At 42.3% G+C, this 24,449-nt stretch overlaps 1 protein-coding gene across 1 annotated transcript in view; it reads left to right on the top strand.

The window, feature by feature from the left end:
• Positions 1-3,598: 3,598 nt before the first annotated feature.
• The window catches only part of LOC141128050 (merlin-like), a 142,313-nt gene continuing 121,462 nt past the window's right edge, over positions 3,599-24,449 (top strand). Inside the window, exons 1-2 of the mRNA XM_073615096.1 lie at positions 3,599-4,019; positions 18,041-18,164. Of these exons, the coding sequence (XP_073471197.1) occupies positions 18,072-18,164 (93 nt within the window). The 5' untranslated portion in view covers positions 3,599-4,019; positions 18,041-18,071. The remainder of the gene's footprint in view (positions 4,020-18,040; positions 18,165-24,449) is intronic.

Raw genomic sequence — 24,449 nt, 5'->3', positions numbered from 1 at the left:
TGCAGTATGTCTGCAGTCTCTGATTGTCTTCTGCAGTATGTCTCTGAAACTCTCCTGTAGTATGTGTATTAATGTGCCCCTTTACTTGCTCAATTATTTGGGATTGCTCCACTGCTCAGTGAGAGGTAATGATGTGCATGAACCTCTAGCAACCAATCAGCAAACAGTAGTGATCTGCTTTAATCTCTAGCAACAAATCAGTAAGTGCTAATGATGTGCTGTAACCCCTAGCAACCAATTAGTGAGCGCTAATAATGTACATTAACCTCTAGCAACCAATCAGCAAGCAGAAATTATGTGTTGTAACCTCTAGAAACCAGCCATTGAGCAGTAATGATAGGCTGTAACCTCTGGCAAACAATTGCAATCGCTGCGTGATCTGCTGCAGTAAACTGATTTTGAGTCTACCTGCTATTTTTTGTATGTCTCAGAATGGAGGGGGGGCCCCAAGAAAATGTTTGCCCAGGGCCCAATCAAAATTAAAGACGGCCCTGATATAGATCAGACCAAAATTAGGGACAAATGAGGGGGAAAGAGGGACAGAGGGACATTGTTCCAAATCAGGGACAGTCCCTCAAAATCAGGGACAGTTGGGAACTATGCAAATGCCCCTGCCTTGGTGGTGTGACTGTAATTAAAAATATCATAGCATACTGGTCAAAATCCATACTCTTTCCAATAGACCAAGAAGCCAAAACTACATCTCCCTCACATTGCCCCCTACAGTGGGTGGAAACTTTTAAATACTTGGGTGTCCACATTTCCACTCAAGAAAAGGACTATGTCTCGCTTAATTTAGCCCCAGTGCTCTTAGAAACTAAGAAAAAATTTAAAACATGGAGTAACTTACCTCTTTCAGTTTGGGGACGAGTGAATCTCCTCAAAATGAAAATAATTCCAAAATTCATTTATCTGTTTCGCCACTCCCCTCAGTGGAGACCCAAATCCTTTTTTAATAAGCTAAACCAATTATTCTCATCCCTTATATGGGGCCTCTCACCAACCATATATCGTCTAGTAACATTAACGCGGCCGACAACGCAGGGTGGTATGGCATTTCCTGATTGCTATAAATATTTCTTAGCCACTCAACTGGTGACAGCAACCTGGTGGTTGCACCCTGATAAAACTAACTCGTCCACAGTACTGGAAGCGACGATATTGGGTTCGCTGGAAGCTCTACAACTTCTTTTGTTTAGGGGTACTCGGGCCCCGTATCTTCTAACTCCCTCAATGCACACCACCCTGCGGGCTTGGCAGGCAGGTTTGGCCATAGAAAAATATAAAGCGAACGAGCTCTCCCCTAATACGCCGTTATGGCTGAACCCCACATTATCTCATATGTACAAACTTCCTGACCCGTATGCATGGACCAAACATGGTATAAAAACCCTCTCAAATATTGCACCACAAATGTCATTGCTTTCTTTTCCACAACTCTCTTTGACATATAATTTACCACCTCATTATCATTTTCGCTACCACCAACTGTCGCATGCATTTGCCGCACAATTTCCTCATGCTGCCAGTATCATGGTCCAATCCGGATTGGAGGAGACACTAAGAACGAAGTGTGCAGAAAAACCTACCTCGCAGCTATACGAGCACTTGGTTTATGTGTCTCTTCCACCGCTTGACAAAATTTGGTCTAACTGGCAGCGTGATATCCCTACACTAGATAATGACGATTGGGATGATGTCTGGGATGACAATTTAAAATAGTCCATAGAGGTTATTTCACCCCATATAGACCCCATATAGACTTTCTAAAATGAACCCTTCATGCTCGGCGGAGTGTTGGAGATGTGGAATCTCCCCAGGTGACTTCTCACATATTTTTTGCCACTGTCCACAAATCCAACAATACTGGAGTGAAGTGCTAGAAGTGGTAAATAGGGTTGCATCCACCGCACTCCCCTGTGCTATGGAACTATGTCTTCTGGGGCTGATTGAAACACACATACCAATGATAGCGAAACGTACACTGGTTGGTTTATTGCTCTTTTATGCCCGCAAATCCATTGCCCTAAAGTGGAAACAAAAAGCCCCACCTTCGTTGACGCAGTGGAAAAACCTGATAAATACTAGTCTTCCCCTTTATAAAGACACCTATTCAAATAGAGGATGCCCGGCAAAATACGACAGAGTCTGGCGTGTTTGGCTAGATAAAGAAGACACAGCTGGTTGAGGCACATTGTAATATGGAGAGCTTGATTATTACAGACTTTTGAGAGTTTTTTGTATTACTATAAAGAATAGTCGGGAAGTCTGTCTGAAAAAATGTGAAGATATGTTAGCAAAGATATACTATAAGTCAGCTTATTAACGAATCGCTTACCACAATGTAATACCTTGTCATTCGATGTATGTATATATCATATCAGAGATACACCATAGTTGTTGTTAAGTTGTATATGTATTATGTGTCAGAAAATTGAATAAAAACAATTTATAAAAAAAAATATATATATATCATAGCATGCGTGGTCATAGCACGGGTGGTGTCACCAGCAGTAAAAAAAATGCCTCTGCATCAGTGGTGTCACAGGAAGGAAAAATGTTCAGCCTTGGTGGTATTGCTGGAAGTAAAAAAAAAAAGTCCCTGGGTCAGTGGTGTCACTGGAAGGAAAAACTGTCCTTGCGCGGGTGGTGTCACTGGAAGCAGAAATGCTGGGGGGGGCAAAAGAGATGTTTTTGACCCCCGCCCCCTTGGCTGCAAAGGCAACAGTCACTCCTATCAGTTGGGTGCAGGAGAAGCTCCCAATGCGCCACCCCCTCCACATATTAATACTGCACCCAGGGCCTTTCACCAAGTAATGCCGTGTACACATGACCTGTTTTGCCGTCGGAATAAACTCCGAAGGTTTCTCCGACGGAACTCCGATGGAATTCCATTCAAACGGTCTTGCCTACACACGGTCAATCTAAAGTCCGACCGTCCAGAACGCGGTGACATACAACATATACGACTGGACTAGAAAAAGGAAGTTCAATAGCCAGTAGCCAATAGCTTCCATCTCGTACTTGCTTCAGAGCATGCGTCGTTTTTGGAACAGGCAGAACAGCATACAGAGGATCGGTTTTCCAGATAGGAATTGGTTCCGTCGGAAATATTTACAGCATGTTCTATTTCTAGGTCTGTCAGATTTTTCGAAAAAAAAAAAAGTCCGATCACGCGATCAGAATATACGATGAAAAGCTTCCGTCAGACTTTTTCTGTCGGACATTCCGCTCTTGTGTACGCAGCCTAAGAAGTTCAAAATGCTTTACAATTCAGTTACGGTATTGCAATGCTATCTAAAACAAAATGTACACAGAAAATACACTTTTACTCGCAGAGATGTAAATAATAAATGATGCCTACAAAATAAATGATGTTGTCGCTGACAGCCTGAAACATTTTCACTTTCAATGGATGTTATTTGTGCTCCTTCACTGACTCCCAGCTCTGCCTGTTGCTGTTTATCTCATACCTGATGAGAGAAGCATTCTCCAACATTTCACTATGACTCAACTGTCATTCCTTTAAGGTTATAGACATTCCTCTCATTGGTTGACACACCTGCCATTATTGACTTCATGTGTGTCCTGGATTACAGCTCTGCCTACCTTCCCCTTTCCCTCCCATATACCTGTAGGAGAGATTACTGGCAGTACAGAATACAGATAGAATTACATGCTTGTGTGTTATAACGACTTATTTTGTCTTCATGATGTTTCTGATATCTGGAACCTATACCAAGCTGCGATGACAAGAAAACTGCAGAAATGACTCATTGGCGACAGGATTACTTTGTCAAATTGTTTGAAGCCTCAAGGACAAGACGGATCGTTTCATTTTTATTTTGCTGTTCGTGTACTCGTGTACAGACAGTTTACAGCAGAAAGCTGGAGCTTGAACTTTCCATATAAGACATACTGGATGCTGGAACGTTCTTTAGAAATCCTGAAAACGCCACTGTCTTATCTAAAATATGTCCTATTTGTTAACGTCAAAACATTGACAGTTTTGAAAACTGGTAAGGTAACATATTTATCACAAGGAAAGATATATATATATATGAATTATACTGACGTGTATACTATTCAATGGACTTATGTAATACTGTATTTACTAAAGAGGAAGTGCTTACTGTAGAAATATCAGATGGATTCTGATTCTCCTCCGAAGGCCGAGAAAACTAGGAAACAGGAAAGCATCAATTTCGTTTTATGAATGATACATTTTTCTATAGTCACAGGGACTTGTTGAAAGGGGTGAAATATGATAAATGATAATGGGTAAATTAGGAGATAGAGATTGAAAATGTACTACTGTGGTACATAAGCAACATGCAAGACAACGATAATTTGCTATTTTATTTAATTTCCTAAAAAGTGTATCTAAATCCAAGACTAAAATGTAATATACAATATATATATCAGATTACTAGTCCTTGGTGTGCAGGCTGTATTTGTTTTGTTTTTTTCAAGCTCCTTTTGCTTTATATGTACCCAGTCATCCTGCAAATAACACACTTCCTGTCTCTAGGTGGCTACATTATTTCTCAGCTGTATCTTTGGAGGGAGCCATAGTTGTCACTCTAGGGTACTTTCCTGATATGGACTACAAACATGTCTGTACCTCTTTATCTCAATTACATGGGGGCAGAGCCATAGGTTAATAGCTCCCGACTGTCCATGATTTGGAGCAATGTCCCTCAGCCCTCATTCCTCCTCATTTGTCCCTCATTTTGGTCTGATCTATATAGTTGTAAAGAAAATGCACTATTTCTCTTGTCAAAAGCCAGTATAAAGGAATAGAAGTGGTAAATAAAGCACTTGTGGGTTTAAGTAAATTAAGTAAATTTCAGTAAATTCTCCTTTAAGGGGGCGTGTCCTATGCATACATACTTTTGCTAATAAGTGTCTCTCGTTTGCATCTCAAAAAGTTGGGAGGTATGCCATAGGTAGTTTAGGCCCCTTTCACACTGGGGCGGTTTGCAGGCGCTATTGCGCTAAAAATAGCACCTGCAAACCGTCCTGAAAGTGCCGCTGCTTTGTCTCCATTGTGAAAGCCCTGAGGGTTTTCACATTAGAGCGGTGCGCTGGCAGGACAGTAAAAAAAGTCCTGCTAGCAGCATCTTTGGAGTGGTGCCGCTAGCGGCCAAATACAGACGGTAAAACGCCGCTAACAGTAGCAATGTTTTACCGCCGACGCCGCCCCAGTGTGAAAGGGGCCTTACAGTGAAATAGCTAGGAGGGGAAGTTTCTCTTCTGTGCAGCTCACTGGAAGTGACAAGGACACTGTATTCTTGGCAATGTAGCACTACCCCCCCCCCCCCCAAGGGCTTCTGATAACTGCTCCCCCTACTCCTACACAGCCAGGCAACAAGCATTCTTTATTTTCATCCAGACACTAGGAACAGTCTCTGAATTTGGTTTTGTTGTTTTAATAGGGGTGATAACTTGGATGGGGAATCGGAAATATGGGATGCCCAGCTTGAGTGAAACAATAAACGGGGACAACGTCCTCCTTATGTACAAGATCCTGAACTGTCCTCCCGGGACAATGACAGTCTTTGGTGATCAAAAGCAAAAGCCCCTTGAAGAGTAGGAACTCTCAGTCCCTTTTAGAAAATAGCAGTGTGTTGTAAGCTGCATTCAGGAATATCTCCAACTCCACTGTAGAAACTGCTCCCAGCTCTACTGGCTGCAGGAACTACCAGCCCACCTGGCTGCTTGTAAACCAGCCCTTCTGGCTGCTCCAAAGATCTCCTAGGGCAAGTAAGAGGAAGGCTTAAGCACAACGCTTTCCACCTTAAAGCTTGCTACATGTGGCAGTCTCTCCCCTTGTGAATCCCTGATTGTGTTGATGTACTCACACTGTCCTCTTTGCTCCCTGCTGCTCCTTAGGCAAGATTCCTCTTCAAACCAAGATACTAATAGGATCTTCCCAAGCCAAGCCAAGTCCAGCCTGGAGGCAGAGCCCCCCCCTCTCACAGACACAGGGGCCCCCTCCTAGGCCACCGGCAGTCTCCAAGCTCCATCTTCCACCCCATTCCCAGGCTAGCATGGCTCTCCCAGATTTAAAGGGTAAGTTCACCTTTGTACACTTTTTTTTCCAAATGCCAGCTCCCCTATGCTCTAATATGGCATTCATGTACTTTTTTGCAAAAATATCTAAGCTTTCCATTAAATCTACAGTGACTTTATTTTTCTTGTCCTAATCCACATTTCCATTCGCTTCCTTTAGTATTGTCTTCTTCCTGATCAGACTTCAGGTCATGACACAGGAAGGAGTTGACCAGCTGACCTTATTAGCACACACCCTGCATCATCCACCCTCCCATTCCCAGGTGCACATTTTTTAAATGAGATGCAATCAATCAGTGATCACCCTTCTCACTAAATACACAATCAGATTGCATAGTGTATGGCCATCTTTATACAAGTACATAGGGAGTGGATGGAAACACTCAGCTCTCAAGCCCCACTCACAACTCTGCATATCGGGAACTCGCATTCCCACATGCGTTTTTTTTTTTTTTTTAGCGTGGGGGGGAGGCGTTTTGGAGCATTTTTACTCATCACACATAGGGCAGCCCATCCACCTGAATGGCTGAATGGGCTACCCTACACACAGCAATTGCCCCAAAGAAGCTTCAGAACTATTTTTTAGAGCGGAGCTTGGTGCGTTTTTTACTGTGATTTTTGGTGCAACGCCTTTCTGAAATGCAAGGAAACGCACAGATGTGAATGGAGCCTCATTGTTCTTGTGTTATCGCACCAATTTCACTTTCAGGCCCCATTCACATCTAGCATAGTGGGAGCGCACATTTTGTGTCTCATTTTTCCTGTGACACACATAGGACAGCCTGTTGATTTAAATTGGCTGCACTACATGCGGTCAATGGGGCATTTTGGCGTTTTGTGGGTTGTGTGTTTTTTACTGTGCTTTTTGCAGCATTTGCCCCTCATTTTTTCACAAGGTAAAATGTGTGCTTGCTGTGTGTTTGCTCTGTAAAGCGCAACTGCCCATTGAAATCAATGGGGCAGCGCCGCTAAACAGCCGGCAAAGCACCGCTGCAGTGGCAATTTGCTGGCGGTTTGCCAGCGGTTTTAACCCTTTTTCGGCCACTAGCGGGGGTTAAAACCATCCCGCTAGTGGCCGAATAGTGCAGCTAAAACGACGGTAAAGCGGCCCGCCCCAGTCTGAAAGTAGCCTAATAGAAACGTCTGGAAACATGGATTAGGATAAGAAAAGTAAGTGACTGTAGATTTAATGGAAAGCTTTGATAGTTTTGCAAAAAAAGTACATGAATGCCATATTGGTGCATAGGGGAGCTGGAATTTAGAGAAAAAAAAGTGTACAAAGGTGAACTTACCCTTTAAATCTGGAAGAGTCATGCTAGCCTGGGAGTGGGGTGGAAGATGGAGCTCTGAGGAGACTGCCTGTGGCCTAGGAGGGGGCCCCTGTGTCTGGAAACGTGGATTAGGACAAGAAAAGTAAGTGACTGTAGATTTAATGGAAAGCTTTGATATTTTTGCAAAAAAAGTACATGAATGCTATATTGGTGCATAGGGGAGCTGGAATTTAGAAAAAAAGTGTACAAAGGCGAACTTACCCTTTAAGGCCACCCAGACAGGAAATTCTGCCTGGGGATTGGCCAAGTTCCCTCAAGTATGCAGATCAGTCCTTCTGGCCTCCACCCACTAACTTCTATAAGTTTCTCCAAACTTCCAGATCCAGGGGGAGGTACCAGAGACCTGCCTCTGTAGAGCAATCCAGCCTAACCTGCAGTAACCCTAACCCAGTTTCTGACTCACAAACTAACCACGAGTCACACCTTAAATTTCCCTGCACCAATCTAGTTTCACACTAGAGGGTGCTACAGCAAGATCAACAAGTAATTTCTGTATTTGCTTAAAATGTTCTAGTTTGAAAGAGAGTAGAAAACTAATGCAGCCACCACATGTAAAGACTGGAAGGTGCAATATATTACATTTTTTGTTTATGGGTTTAGTTATCCTTTAAAAGGTAAAAACTTATACATACATTTAAATTTCCAGCCTAAATTCTTGCATAATACTTTTTAAAACTTGTAGCATTTTTTTAAAATTGAATACATGTTTAATTATCACAGAATTTATAAATTGATAGGTTATATAATTTATGCAAAGTAAACATTTCTAGAGAAGCTTAATTTCCAGAACAAAATATTACAGAAAATATCACAATATTCACAAATAAATATGAATCCATAATTAGTGAATATAAAAGTGTTCATAGAAATTTCTGCTTATAAAACACTGTGAGACTACTAATGTACGAACGCACTAATCTAAAAAGTAGTGTGTAATAGTGGTGTGCATTTAAAAAAAATGTCCGCAATCATTTCTGCATCATTGTGATTCTTCTTAATACGGGACAGCTTTGATTCTAAAATACATTTGTTTAAAGTAAATATCTACTAAACATATAATCCAACATACAGTAAAATATATGATCTAAGTCATTTTGTCATTAAAGGCCCACGCAGACTAGTTTAATCTGTTGCAGTAAACTACCATACTCATCTTAACTTTTACTGCGTGAAGCCAGCCCATCAATTTCAAATGGACTGCCAATGCAGAAATGCGAAGGGACGTGACTATTTTTTCAATGTAGAATAGCACAATTCACATAAAGTCCACATCTGTGCATTGTGGTGTTCTAAAATACATCCACTGCAGGGCCCCATCTAACACAGCCTAGTCTAGGTGTTTTAGGGTGCCATTCAAAATCAATAGCATTTCAGCGCTGTTACACTTGTGTTACAGTGCATTGCGTTAAGATGTTTTACGGCTTGTTATCACAACACAAAAGTCTGAATGGGTCCTTATTTTAATTAAAAACTATAAAATTACATTTTTCTTCCTACCAACCAGAGCCATAAATATTTTTTTTTACCTGGGGAGGGACAATCAGCCTTAGTTTACCACAGGAGAATAATTAGGCTGAGCTGTCTGTCCATGGTCTGGTGGAGGAGGAAGAAAGAATGGCCGGGCTGTGTGGTTCATGCCCCTTAAAGTGGCCGCCAAACAGGGCTATACTAGCCTGCGTAATGGGTACACGCATGGGGGGGGGGGATTGACCCCCCCCCCCACACATATCCCTCTCCGCCCCTTACCCAGGCTTTATGCATCAAGAGGGTAACCTTTTAGCATAAAACATGTAAATAACATACCTTTTCAACACATCCAGAGGTCAATGAAGAATGAAAACTGTAAAAAATGTCTGGTAAAACCCACAAGTGTTTCACTACATCTTTTCTTCTATACTGGCCTTTCAAAGCAAAAAATGCAATACTTTAGAGGTGGGATGGAAGGTTCGGTGTAGTTTTGAAAGAGGGACAGCAGGATGTTGTTTCAAAAAAGAGACAGTTCAAATGAGGTACAGTACAGTTGGGAACTATGAGTATGAGACCCTCCCACTATAAAAAGACTAATGCCCTGTACACACGGTCGGACATTGATCGGACATTCCGACAACAAAATCCATGGATTTTTTCCGACGGATGTTGGTTCAAACTTGTCTTGCATACACACGGTCACACAAAGTTGTCGGAAAATCTGATCATTCTGAACGTGGTGACATAAAACACGTACGTCGGGACTATAAACTGGGCAGTAGCCAATAGCTTTCGTCTCTTAATTTATTCTGAGCATGCGTGGCACTTTGTCCGTCGGATTTGTGTACACACGATCGGAATTTCCGACAACGGATTTTGTTGTCGGAAAATTTTATAGCATGCTCTCAAACTTTGTGTGTCGGAAATTCCGATGGAAAATGTGTGATGGAGCCTACACACGGTCGGAATTTCCGACAACAAGGTCCTATCACACATTTTCCGTCAGAAAATCCGACCGTGTGTACGGGGCATTATACCGCGTACATACGACCGGACTCTCCTTCAGAATAGACTCTGACGGTCTTTCCGACAGAGTTCCGACGGAGTTCCGCTGAAACTGACTTGCCTACACACGATCACACCAAAGTCCGTTAGTTTAGAACGCGATGACGTACGACGGGACTAGAAAAAGGAAGTTCAATAGCCAGTAGCCAATAGCTGCCCTTGCATTGTTTTTGGTCCGTCGGACTACCATACAGACGAACGGTTTTCCCGATAGGAATTGAGTCCGTCGGAAAGATTTGAAACATGTTCTATTTCTAGGTCCATCAGAATTTTAGAAATAGAAAGTCCAATGAAGCCCTCACACGATCGGAATGTCCAACATAATGATTCCGTCGGACCTTTTATGCTGGAAAGTCCGGTCGTGTGTACACGGCATTAGAAGGATATGAGAAAGTGCACTAACATGAGCTATAACACACACACACTATATATATCTATATATATATATATCTATATAGATATATATATCTATATATCTATATAGATATATAGATATATATATCTATATAGATATATATATACACAAAAGTGAGTCCACCTCTCACATTTTTGTAAATTTTTTATTATATCTTTTCATGTGACAACACTGAAGAAATGACACTTTGCTACAATATAAAGTAGTGAATGTACAGCTTGTATAACAGTGGCAATTTGCTGTCCCCTAAAAATAACTCAACACACAGCCATTAACCGCTTCCGGACCAGCCGCCGCAGTTTTACTGTGGCAGGCTGGCTCCCCTGCGTGAAATTACGTTACTGTACGTGATCTCGTGAGGTCCGAATAGCAGGCGCGCGCACCCGACACAGAACAGGGACAAGTGTGTGTCTGTCACTCCCTGTAGTTTGTCCCCCCCCCTTCAGTTAGAACCACCTCCCAGGGAACATAGTTAAACTCTTCACCGCCCCCTAGTGTTAACCCCTTCACTGCCAGTGACATTTTTACAGTAATCAATGCATTTTTTAATCGCACTGATCGCTGTATTAATGCCAATGGTTCCAAAAATGTGTCAAATTGTCCGATGTGTCCGCCATAATGTCGCAGTCACGATAAAAATTGCAGATTGCCGCCATTACTAGTAAAAAAAAAATTAATAATGAAAATGCTATAAATCTATCCCCTATTTTGTAGACGCTATGACTTTTGCGCAAACCAATCAATATTCGCTTATTGCGATTTTTATATATATTTGGGGGATATTTATTATAGCAAAAAGTAAAAAATAATGCGTTTGGTGTCAATATTTTTTGTGGCCACCATTATTTTCCAGCACTCCCTTAACCTTCTTGGGCATGGATTTCACCAGAGCTTCGCAGGTTGCCGCTGGAGTCCTCTTCCACTTCTCCATGATGATATCATGGAGCTGGTGGATGTTAGAGACCTTGCACTCCTTCATTTGAGGATGCCCCACAGATGCTCAATAAGGTTTAGGTCTGGAGACATGCTTGGCCAGTCCATCACCTTTACTCTCAGCTTCTTTAGCAAAGCAGTGGTCATCTTGGAGGTGTGTTTGGGGTCGTTATCATGTTGGAATACTGCCCTGCGACCCAGTGTCTGAAGGAAGGGGAACATGCTCTGCTTCAGTATGTCACAGTACATGTTGGCATTCATGGGCAGTCCCAGACCATGACACTCCTCCTACCACCATGCTAGACTGTAGGCATGACACACTTGTCTTTGTACTCCTCACCTGGTTGTCACCACACACGCTTGACACCATCTGAATAAAATAAGTTTATCTTGGTCTCATCAGACCACAGGACATGGTTCCAGTAATCCATGTCCTTAGTCTGCTTGTCTTCAACAAGCTTTCTTGTGCATCATCTTTAGAAGAAGCTTCCTTCTAGGATGACAGCAATGCAGATCAATTTGATGCAGTGTGTGGCATATGGTCTGAGCACTGACAGGCTGACCCACCCCACCCCTTCAACCTCTGCAGCAATGCTGGCAGCACTTATATGTCTATTTCCCAAAGACAACATCTGGATATGACACTGAGCATGTGCACTCAACTTATTTAGTCGACCATGGCAAGGCCTGTTCTGAGTGAAACCTGTCCTGTTAAACTGCTTTATGGTCTTGGCCACGTGCTGCAGCTCAGTTTCAGGGTCTTGGCAATCTTCTTATAGCCTGGGCCATCTTTATGTAGAGCAACAATTTTTTTTTCAGATCCTCAGAGAGTTCTTTGCCATAAGGTGCCATGTTGAACTTCCAGTGACCAGTATGAGAGAGTGAGAGTGATAACACCAAATTTAACACACCTTCTCCCCATTCACACCTGAGACCTTGTAATACTAACAAGTCACATGACGCCGGGAAGGGAAAATGGCTAATTGGGCGCAATTTGGACATTTTCACTTAGGGGTGTACTGACTTTTGTTGCCAGTGGTATAGACATTAATGGCTGTGTGAGTTATTTTGAGGGGACAGCAAATTTACACTGTTATACAAGCTGTACACTCACTACTTTACATTGTAGCAAAGTGTAATTTCTTCAGTGTTGTCACATGAAAAGATAGAATAAAATATTTACAAAAATGTAAGGGGTGTACTCACTTTTTTGTGAGTGTGTGTGTGTATATATATATATATATATATATATATATATATATATATATATATATATATATATATACACTGTATACAGCAGGTAAAATAAGTATTGAACACATCACCATTTTTCTAAGTAAATATATTTCTAAAGGTGCTATTGACATGAAATTTTCACCACATGTAGGTAACCACTCATGCAATCCATACATACAAAGAAACCAAAACAAATACATTCAGAAATTAAGTAAAGTGTAATAAAATGGAATGGCACAGGGAAAAAGTATTGCACACACTAACTGAAATGTATTTATTACTTCGTACAAAATTCTTTGTTGGTAATGACAGCTTCAAGATGCCTCCTGTTTGGAGAAATTAGTCGCATGCATTGCTCAGGTGTGATTTTGGTCCATTTTCCCACACAATCTTCAAATCTTGAAGGTTCCGTGAGTCTCTTTTATGAACTCTGATCTTTAGTTCTTTCCATAGATTTTCTGTTGGATTCAAGTCAGGTGATTGGCAGAGATATTCTAGCAGCATTTTCTTTGAAACCAATTGAGAGTTTCCTTGGCTTTGTGTTTGGGATCATTGTCTTGCTGAAATGTCCACCCTCATCTTCATCATCCTGGTAGATGGCAGCAGCTTTTTATCAAGAATGTCTTGGTACATTTTTCCATTCATCCTTCCTTCAATGGTATGAAGTTTGCCAGTACCGTATGTTGAAAAGCAGCCTCACACCATGATGTTCCCACCTCCAAACTTCACTGTTGGTGTTGTTGGGGTGATTGTTGGGGTGATGTGCTATTTGACCTCCAAACACGGTGTGTATTATGGCATCCAAAGAGTTCAATTTTGGTCTCATCTGACCAGACTACATTATCCCAGTATTTCACTAGCTTGTCTAAATATTGTGCAGCAAACTTTAAACAAGCTTTAACATGCTTTTTCTTCAGCAATGAAGTCTTGCATGGTGTGCATGCATACAGGCCATGGTGGTTGAGTGCATTAGTTAATATTTTCTTACAATTGTACCTGCTAATTCCAGGTCTTTCTGAAAAGACCTGGTCCTTGGCTCTTGGACAACTCTTCTGATAATAATTTTCACTCCTCAGTCAGAAATCTTGTGAGGAGCACCTGGTTGTGGCCAGTTTATGGTGAAATGATGTCCCCTCCACTTCTGGATTATGGCCCCAACAGTGCTCACTGGATCATTCAGAAGTTTAGAAATCCTTCTGTAATCAATGGCATCAGTATGTTTTGCAACAATAAGCTTGCGAAGGTCTTGAGAGAGCTCTTTGATTTTACTCATTATGAGATGTTTCTTGTGTGACACCTTGGTAATGAGAAACCTTTTTATAGGCCACCAGTTGAGACTGAACCAGCTAAAATTAATTTGCACTGACAAGGGGAAGGGTTGCTTTCTAATTACTGATAGATTTCAGCTGGTGTCTTAGCTTTTCATTCCTTTTTTGCACCTCCCTTTCTTCATGTGTTCAATACTTTTCCCTGTGTCATTCAATTTTATTACACATAACTGCATTTCTGAACGTATTTGCTTTGGTTTCTTTATATGTATGGATTGCATGGGTTGTTACTGACATGTGGTGAAAATGTCATATCAATAGCACCTTTAGAAATAGATTTACCTAGAAAAATGGTGAGGTGTTCAATACTTATTTTACCTGTATATTTTAGCTGTATATATACATGAATTTATTTTCATACTGGAACTGTATATATGTCTCAGGAAAGATGTTAAGATATAATTCAAGGATGTGGCATATGTATAAAAATAAATATAGAAAGACGCTATTTATACAGTTTGTAAGTGACATTGCATATCCCTGCTCTAAAGTATTTATTTAGCAAATGTCCTGGCTGTAATGCTAACATTTCTCAGACAAATCATGACCAAAAATATATAGTGCATGAGTAAGTGGTACTCAAAGTGATTAACAGGACTTACTGGCCATAAACAAAGGGAGGGTGAGTAAAATGAATGTAGGAATCATGCTTCAATGATGATTAAGTGGCATTGATTTCATTCTGTGATTCATTGCTAGGACACTGTTGGAATGTTTATTATTCCAGCAATTCCAGCATAATGATCTCTAAAAGTTTATGTGTTGGTGCATTAATACGCATGCTCCTACTTTGTAAAAATCTTTTCATTTAGAAATATAAATAAATCTAAAAAGAATATATATATAAAGAATAAACACACTATATTGCCAAAAGTATTGGGATGCCTACATTAACACCCCCATGAACTTTAATGGCATCCCAGTCTTAGTCCGTAGGGTTCAATATTGAGTTGGCCCACCCTTTGCTCAGCTTCAATTTTCTGGGAAGGCTGTCCACGAGGTTTAGGAGTGTGTCTATGGGAATGTTTGACCATTCCCACAGAAGCGCATTTGTGAGGTCAGGCACTGATGAGAAGGCCTGGCTTGCAGTCTCCGCTCCAATTCATCCCAAAATTGTTATATCAGGTTGAGGTCAGGACTCTGTGCAGGGCAGTCATGTTCCTCCACCCCAAATTCACTCATCCATGTCTTTATGGACCTTGCTTTGTGCACTGGTGCACAGTCATGTTGGAACAGGAAGGGGCCATCCCCAAACTGTTCCCACAAAGTTGGGAGCATGAAATTGTCCAAAATGTCTTGGTATGCTGACGCCAAGCCCAACCCCTGAATAACAACCCCACACCATAATCCCTCCTCCACCAAATATTTTGGAGGGGTGGCCCAATACTTTTGGCAATATAGTACGGATGAGTTTGGGGTGGAGGAACTTTACTGGCCTGCACAGAGTCCTGAGCTTAACTCGATAGAACACCTTTGGGATGAATTAGAGCAGAGACTGTGAGCCAGGCCTTCTCGTCCACATCAGTGCCTGACCTCACAAATGTGCTTCTGGAAGAATGGTCAAACATTCCCATGGACACACTCCTAAATCTTTTGAACAGCCTCCCAAGAAAATTGATGCTGTTATAGCTGCAAAGGGTGGGCCAACTCAATATTGAACCCTACGGGCTAAGACTGGGATTCTATTAAAGTTCATGTGTGTGTAAAGGCAGATGTCCCAATATGTTTGGCAATATAGTGTGTATATATATATATACAGTATATATAAATATATATTGTGACGGTATGCAAGGTGATGTAGTGGATAATCGCTATATTGCACCTCGCATTTGTTCTGTTGTAAGGGACTGAACCGGAATCCGGGCCGAGTTTTTGCAGCCTCTGTGGCAGGCTAGGTTCCGGTCCGGATGTTCTGGTCCACACTCAGGTGGAAGAGAGCACAGCTGAACTCTGGCCTGAGTCTCAGTAGGGAATCTGAAAGAGAGGATCCCTGTTTGTTTGGATTGGAAAAAGGTTTGCTTTACCTCATGTTTTGTGGGTGATGGGGATCAGGCCCGCACTGTATAGAGAGCAGTCTACTGTTTAGTTTAGCGCTGGACGGCAAGGATTTGATTTACTGGTTTTGTTTATTTTTTATGATTTGCAAACCACGAGAAAGAGACATACAAGAGCGCACAGCGTTGATTAAATGCTTCAACTGAATGTTTGTATGCCTTTAATGGAATAGTAGAGTGGCGTAAAAGAAAAAATGCCTGTGTATGTGGCACTGATCGATCAGTGAACTTACTGTACTATGGAATGGACCTGTTTCCAAAAGGTCTGAAGCACCAGACGAAACCAAAGAATATGTATCATGTCACCCCTTCCCTTATCACTGCGCCAACAGGTTTCCGGCACCGAAGGATATATACGATGTAGCAAGGCAGGGGTTTGGTGCCATCGTGTTTGAATTTTGTAACTGTCTTCTTGGTATTTACTACAAATAGAGGATTTGTAAGAAAGATTTAAAAGTTTTGTAAGGTCCCCTGGCATCAGTTTGATTTGGGGATTTCTTTCCTGTTGACCCAGAAACTTAAGAGGTGTGAGAGAGGATTCTGTGAGCAGAAGTTTATAAATGAGAGACAAGGCATGTCTAGTGGAGCCATCTGCACGTCATTCTCTCTAGAATGACGCCAGGGGATGAGCGCACAAAGATGCAGTCGGTGGAGATTTTGTACTGTCACTTTTTAGCTTTCTATCTGATGTATTCTATGCAGGGCAGCCATCAGAAATGTTTGGGCCCCTTACAAAGTTTTAGGCATGGGGCCCCCCCAAGCCAGACCACCAACATTCCCCAGGGCTTGCCCACGGGCCATCCCACCCAATCCACACACCGGCCACCTCACCTGTACGCACTCAGCCCCCTCAATCCTGTATATGTGTCAGCTCTCCCCCCAATCCTATGTGTGTGTGTGTGTGTGTATATATATATATATATATATATATATATATATATATATATATATATATATATGTGTCAGCCCCCCTACCTGTATATTTGCCAGCCCGCTCACACCTGTATATATGTCAGCCCCACCCCCCCACACCTGTATATATGCCCCCCCACACCTGTATATATGTCAGCCCCCCAAACAGCTGTATATTTGTCAGCCCCCTCATACATACATATATATATTGTCAGCCCCCTCATAGCTGTATATATGCCAGCCCGCTCACACCTGTATATATGTCAGCCCCACCCCCTCACACCTGTATATATGTCAGCCCCCCAAACAGCTGTATATTTGTCAGCCCCCTCATATATATATATTGTCAGCCCCCCCTCATAGCTGTATATATGTCAGCCCCCCCCCTGTATATATGCCAGACCACCTCACACCTGTATATATGTCAGCCCCCCCCCCTGTATATATGCCAGACCACCTCACACCTGTATATATGTCAGCCCCACACATGCACAAATCTGTAAACACACAAGCCTCTGCCCCCCCCCCCCCTTTCCTTCACAGCCCCCCCTCCCTTTTCTTCACAGCCCTACTTGTAAAGGAAGTCTTCCTACCTAGTCCCAGCTCATTTTCACAAAGCTGACATGTTGCTGACACAGAGGAGCACAGTACAGGCAGCTCACACGAGGGATGCACATAGTAGGCAGAGGTGGCAGTAAAGAGCTCGATGTCTGAGCTCAGTGACACAGAGAGCAGCAAAAGCTACGAGTTTTTTTCTATAGTGCACAACATGGCTCCCCTTCACCTGTCCTGCCTTCTTCTGGCCCGGGCGGGCCCCTCGGACCCTGGGGTCCCTTACAGTTGTATCGGGTGTGCCCCCTGATGGCTGCCCTGATTCTATGCCTAGATTATTAAAATGGAAATGTGTTTTATTTCATGTTGCTAGAACAATGATATTTAAAACCACGCTCTAACCCAATAACAAAATACATCAATGCAATTAGAATATCTTGGGTAGCATTTGTCATTCTGATCACAAATAGTCACATAGTCAAAAGGGTGACACTACCTGCTCTATTACTGTTAAAAAATAAAGCTGTGTCACTACCCGCCTGTAAGCATGTTCACAGCATTGGCACTTGGGAATGCAGTACAGCTCAGTCAATCTGGGTTCTGCCATGCAGGAATTTACAAGAATTCATGTTCTTCACACTGTTGTAATATGTATTTTTTTTCCTGTCCTAGGATACATACAGTGTCTGCATCATCAGCAGCTATGTCCATCCGGGGACTGAAGAAGAAAAAGCAGCAAAAGACATTTAAGGTTAAAGTTATAACAATGGAAGCTGAAACGGATTTCAGTTGTGAGGTTAGTTTTCAAACTTTGTTAGTGTTAATTAGGCACATTGATTAGAACTCATGATAATAGAGATATGCAGATTTAAATATACAAATTTACATTTTAGAAAAATGTATCACTATGGGTCACCTTCTTTTAAAGGCCACACATCTAAAGGGCTAAAAACAAAACAAAAAAAACCCAAAAAAACAGGATTTTTGGCCCTTCCATCTCTTCTTTACCAAGTCCTATGTGTTATTGGTGAGGCTGGACACAGACACAGTAAAACTTACTTGAGCAGGCCATAGACGGTTAAGTTAAATGAATGTCCATAGTCAATTCGTTTGCTTTTCGCATCATTAGTGTGCTATGACACACTTTTTTTTTTTTTTTTGTAATTCCTTTATTTCTATAAAGAGTCATAGAAAACACAGACATTAGAGATACACACTGAGTACATCATCAATAGAAACTCCAACATATGAATGGCTAGGCGAAAAGGTCACCCGGTCATCCCTTTCCCTGGGTAGAGCGAGGCATGTGGAAGTTCACTGGGCAGTGGAGAGCTCATTGCGGCAGGAAACACTTTTTTTTTTTCAACCCAAAGTGCCTGATCAACCTGTTTTTGTTTTTTTTTATTTTTTTTTGTTAAAAGGAACACATTTCTAATCGTTAATGAGGAAATTGTACAAAATAGTCAAATAAAAATGAACTGCGCATGAGCTAGGAAAAGAAAAGAATGTTCACTGTCAAAGTTCTTTCATACCGTAAACTAGCAGGCAATGAGAACGAGCTACTTTTTGCCTGTACTAAAATACATCAATATTAAATATGGTGTCACAGTGACTGCAAGTATTATTATTATTATTATTATTATTATTATTATTATTATTATTATACAGGATTTATATAGCGCCGGCAGTTTGCGCAGTGCTTTACAACATTCGGGTTCAATTACAATACTATTCGATACAGGAGGAATCGGAGGGCCCTGCTCGTTAGAGCTTACAATCTAGGAGGGAGGGTCAAGTGATACGAAGGGTAATAACTGTGGGGGATGAGCTGATAAAGAAAATAAAAGTGCAGTTGTTAGGTGGAGGCAGGGTAGGCTTATCTGATTTGCAGATAGTCTGACAGATTGGGGCAGGGTATTCCAGAGGATGGAAGAGGCTCGGGAGAAGTCCTGGAGGCAAATATGGGAGGAGGTGATGAGGGAGCTAGAGAGCAGGAGGTCTTGGGAGGAACGAAGAGCACGATTTAGGTTGGTATTTTGAGACTAGGCTAATGATGTAGCTGTGGGCCGAGTTGTGGATGGCTTTGTAACTTATTGTTAGTATTTTGAATTTAATTTGTTGGGTGAGTGGCAGCCAATGGAGGGATTGGCAGAGCGGGATAGCCAACGCTGAGCGGTTTGTAAGGTGGATGAGTCTGGCAGCAGCATTCATGATGGACTGAAGGGGAGATAGTCTATTTTAAGGTAAGCTAATGAGGAGGGAGTTGCAGTAGTCAAGGCGAGAGATAACCAGGGAGTGAATCAGGAACTTTGTGGTTTCATTGGTTAGGAAGGAATGTAGTTTGGAGATGTTGCGGAGGTTGAGGCTTCAAGCTTTTGAAAGGGATTGGATGTGGGGCCGAAAGGAGAGTTCAGAGTCCAGAATAACACCTAGTACCCTGGCATGTGGGGATGGGTGGATGGTTGCGCCATTGCTCTTGACACAGAAGTCAGGGGAAGAGGCACGTGGGGTAGGAAATATTATGAGTTCGGTTTTGGACAAGTTGAGTTTGAGGAAGTTGTGTGACATCCAGACAGATATGTCTGTTAGTAAGTTAGTGATGCCTGAGGAGACTGAAGTGAGTTGAGGGGTGGAGAGATAGATTTGTGTGTCATCAGCATTGCAATGATATTGAAAGCTGTGTCAGCTGATCCAGGGAAGATGCGTAGATTGAAAATAGGAGAGGTCCAAGAACAGAACCTTGGGGGACCCCGACGGAGAAGGGAAGAGGAGAGAAGGAAGTAGTGACATTGAAGGTTCATTGGGATAGGTAGGATAAGAGCCACCGAAGAGCGCCGTTACGGAGACTATGGAAGTAAAGTTTTTTGAGGAGGAGGGGGTGGTCAACCGTATCAGGCAGCCAAAAGGTCCAATAGTAGGATTACAGAATAGTGTCCGTTGGTTTTTGCGGTAAGTCATTTGTGAGTTTTAGAAGAGCAGTTTCTGTGGAGTGTTGAGGGCGAAATCCAGACTGAAGGGGATCAAGAAGGTTATTCTTTGAGGTGGTCACTGAGTTGGTTGTAGACCAGGCGTTCAAGGAGTTTAGAAGAAAAGGGAAGCAAAAAGATAGGGCGTAGATTGGTAGGTTCCAAGGATGGCTTTTTAAGTATGGGGGTGATCAGTGCATATTTTAGAGCATTGGGGAAGATACCGGAAGAGAGGGAGAGATTGAAGATGTGGGCTAGAGAGTGTAGGATAGAGTGAGAGGGAATGGGATCCAGGAGACAGATGGTTAGGTGGGCAATAGAAAGCAGTTTAGCAACTTTGTCTACAATAGCAGGTTTGAATAAGGGGAGCTGACATGGGGTGTTAACTGGGGAAGTTACCTGTAGGGTTGAGATTTCATCACAAATTGTGTCAATTTTATTTTTGAAGTGATTAGCAATCTCATGAGCAGTGAGTTGGTGGGGGGAGGAAGTGGGGGACGAAGTAGAGAGTTGAAGGTAGAGAAGAGTTGACGGGGACTGGATGAGAAGGTCTTAATGAGAGTGGTAAAATAGGTCTGCTTGGCAGTGTGGAGGCAAGACATGTATTTGTGGAGAGCAGATTTGTATTGGTTGAAGTGTTTGAGTGTTTGTTTTTAATCTTATGCCACAGACGCTCAAGAGCACGGCTATGTTTTTTTGAGATTTCTGGTGTCATCTGTTTGCCAGGGTTGTAGGGGTTGGAGCCTGATTCTATGTGTAGTGAGGGGAGCGAGCGAGAGAGAGAAACTAAAAAGGTGGTGGTCAGAGAGCAGAAAAAGATTGTTGGAGAGGTTACACGGAGCGCATAGGTAGGAGAATACAAAGTCAAGGGTGTTGCCATCAGAGTGATTATAAGCCTGTACCTATTGCTTCAGGTCAAATGAGGAGGTTAGACTAAGCAGTTTAGAAGTAGGAGGAGTGTTTGTATTAACAGGGATGTTGAAGTCACCAAGAAGGATTGTGGGAATTTCAGAAGAGATGAAGTAGGGTAGCCAGGCGAAAACGAATCAAGGAAAGTTGATAACGGTCCAGGGGAGTGGTAGATCACAGCAATTCTTAGGGAAGTTGGAGAGAATAGAGCGGAAGTGTCAAAATGTTCACACCTGGTGTATTAAGCAGAATTTGATTGTTTTCAATAAATACACCAGGATACGTCAAGTCTGCTTAGTACATAAGGTGCAACAGTGTCTGCAATCAGAAAGGAATACACGTATGTCTTTACATTCAAATGGTATGTTGACACCTGATGTTCTAAGCAGAATAGGCATGATTGTTAAATACACCAGGATGCATCAAGTCTGCTTACTAGATAAGATGTCACAGTGTGTATTGTATGGCTAATGGAGAAAATATAGCAGGTTAAAAATTAAAATGAAGACTGCAAACACACAAATATCCAGAACAAGCACGTTTATTGTGCCAAACAGGTGCATTTTTTTTTAATTTTTTTTTTTTTGTGAAAATGTTAAATATGAACAGGTCCAAACACATTACTATTGTTTTTCTCTGTATGCTTGTGCAAAAATATACAATTTTGTTGCTTATGTTACATGTACAATATTTTTTAAAAGTATACATAATTTCCAATGTTAGGAATGTAAATACTCAGAATAACCCTATAGAACAGACAGCAAGTTATTCTGGTTACCTGGTTTAGGAGATCAGATCATTTGCATATTAGCATATTATATACACACACTCAGTGCACTGAGTGAAAGTAGGAGAGAGATGGTGGAATTGGTAAAGAGGGGAGGGGTTGAGAGAGACAGAATGGTTAGAGAGAAAGGGGGGTTGGGGAGAGAGGGAGGTGAGGGAATGAGTGGGATGAAGGTGGGGGTAAGAGAGAGAGGGGGCGAGAGAGTCAGAGAGGTGTTTCATCATACCTGCACTTACAAGGTAATGACCCCAGGCTGGTCTCCCCTAGGTTCAGGCAGCCAGAATCTAGAGCTGCTGCTTGCCGTATATTTAAGTCTGCTGCCTCCATGGCAACCCCTTTTACAGTGGTGTGTGCAAGTGGGGTGGGGGGGGGGGGGGGGGTAGGCAGACATCGCACAGATAGGATGGGAGGTGGAGCAGCTTCAGCCTCCTTCATCCAGTTCATATAGCACACTATGCTTGGGCACTGCCAATCCTGTGCCTCAATGTCCCACTCATAGGTGTGTGCACTGGGTGTGCCTGGCCACACCCTAATCACCCCCTGAAGTACTGATTCCCCCTGATTCCTGTCTGCCCCCTGTAGTGCTGCCAGCTTCCCTCCTCTCCTCTCAGGAGCAGGGAAGGGGCTGGTAAATATTTCATTAACTGGCCCCTTCCTTTTCTGAATGAACACCATGAGTGATCTTTACTGATCGCTCCTGTCTTTATTCTTAACTGAAGCATAGTAAACTGTGTTTGCTGCAGAGAAAGGGACTAAGGAATCTTTGTCCTCAGTTTCTTTCTCTGTCGCAAAACAGGTGAGCCACAAACCTCGTTATGTGGCTCTCCAAAGCCATATAACGAGGCTCCTAATTATTTATTTATTTTTTTATAGTAACGTAATAAAAAATATTGTAAAAAATTTTTAAAAAATAATAAAAATAAAAAGCTACTGACACCAATCTTGCTCTACTGACACCGTTCCATTGCTCTGCTGATATACTGTACTCACATTTGTATTTGTGCTCTGGGGTGCACACCCTAATGTAATAGGCTGTGCACACCAATGGTCTCACTCATAGGATTCCAGTGAGTGAGATAACGCAGTGTGTCCATCCATCCAGCAATGCTCCAGCCAGCAATGACAGGGAGATGTTGCAGTGGATCCAGCACTGCTGATAAAATAGGATTGATTACTCTGGGTGTGTTTTGTGTGTGTGTGTGTGTGTGTGTGTGTGTGTGTGTGTGTGTGACAGGGCATACTGCACAGTTCTGCACACTGAATTATATGCCACTGCACATGGGGTGATTAGGCTGTGCCCAGGCACATCCACCACACCCCCATATGCACTCCAATGATAGATGCATATATAGTTTAGTCAGTGTTTGTTATACATGCATTTTAATTTGGATTTTGATTACCTGTTATGCAGAAAACTCTACTGCCTACAAAAAAAGTTAGCTCTGATTTAGGTTCGGTTCACATACATGCAGTGCAGGAAACGGGAAATACTGTGCAAAAAAGTGAGTGAATTCAATCTTAAAAGTCAGTTAAACAACTGTCATCAGATTTACCTTCTCTTTCTGTTCTGGTGACAACTCAAAATTTTCCATTAGTTCCAGTCCTGGTAATAATGGTCACAAGGACAAATAGAGAAGGTGAATGTACCCAGTGGGTACACATTTGCTAAAAAAACATGGGTTCAACCCCCCCCTTTACACCAGCAAAAGCTACAAAAATGCTTTGGCTTTAGATGGCTGCAGTGACTGGGACTGTGTGTAAAACTGACTAACCAGACTCCTGCCTGTCACGGGGAAGCATTCAGGCAGCTATGCTGCCACCAGATTGCTTCCACACACCCCTGATAACACCGACCCCCCCCCCCCCCCCCCCGCCATGTATTCTGAGCTATGCTTGCCAATCCGCGGGCCCGGGACTGACATGTTTGAGCCAGGTTGAGGTGAGGGTCTTGCTTTGACCCGGAAAGAAACGCGTATGACGTCACTTCTGGGTCACCCTGTCACTTTCCCTGGCTAGCATAGCCAGGAAAGGAATGTATTGCAATGCAATCTGCATTGCAATACATCCAGTGGAGCTCAGAGGAGACATGCAGGGTCTTCTAGACTCTGCATATCTCATTAAAGAGAACCTGTCACCAAAAAATCATCACATAGGGGACTCTTTGTGCCCTATGTAATGAAAAAAAAAAGTTAGGCAAAATATTTTTTTTAATTGCAAAAATAAAGTTACGCCCAAGCACATAAAATCCCCCCCAAAAATTTGAGGCCCCCTACCCCCACATTTACGCATGTACGAACCTAAACGCATGCGTCGGGGGCACGTACGCATAAGAACGTTGATTGTAATACACATGTTACCTATTGCCACGCACGCCAGAGTGAGAGCAATAATTCTAGCACAAGACCTCCTCCATAACACT

Source organism: Aquarana catesbeiana, linkage group LG02 (assembly GCF_042186555.1).
Source record: "Aquarana catesbeiana isolate 2022-GZ linkage group LG02, ASM4218655v1, whole genome shotgun sequence".
NCBI classification, from domain to species: domain Eukaryota; kingdom Metazoa; phylum Chordata; class Amphibia; order Anura; family Ranidae; genus Aquarana; species Aquarana catesbeiana.
The sequence above is the reverse complement of the archived record's forward strand: the minus strand, read 5'-3'. Positions and strand labels throughout refer to the sequence as shown.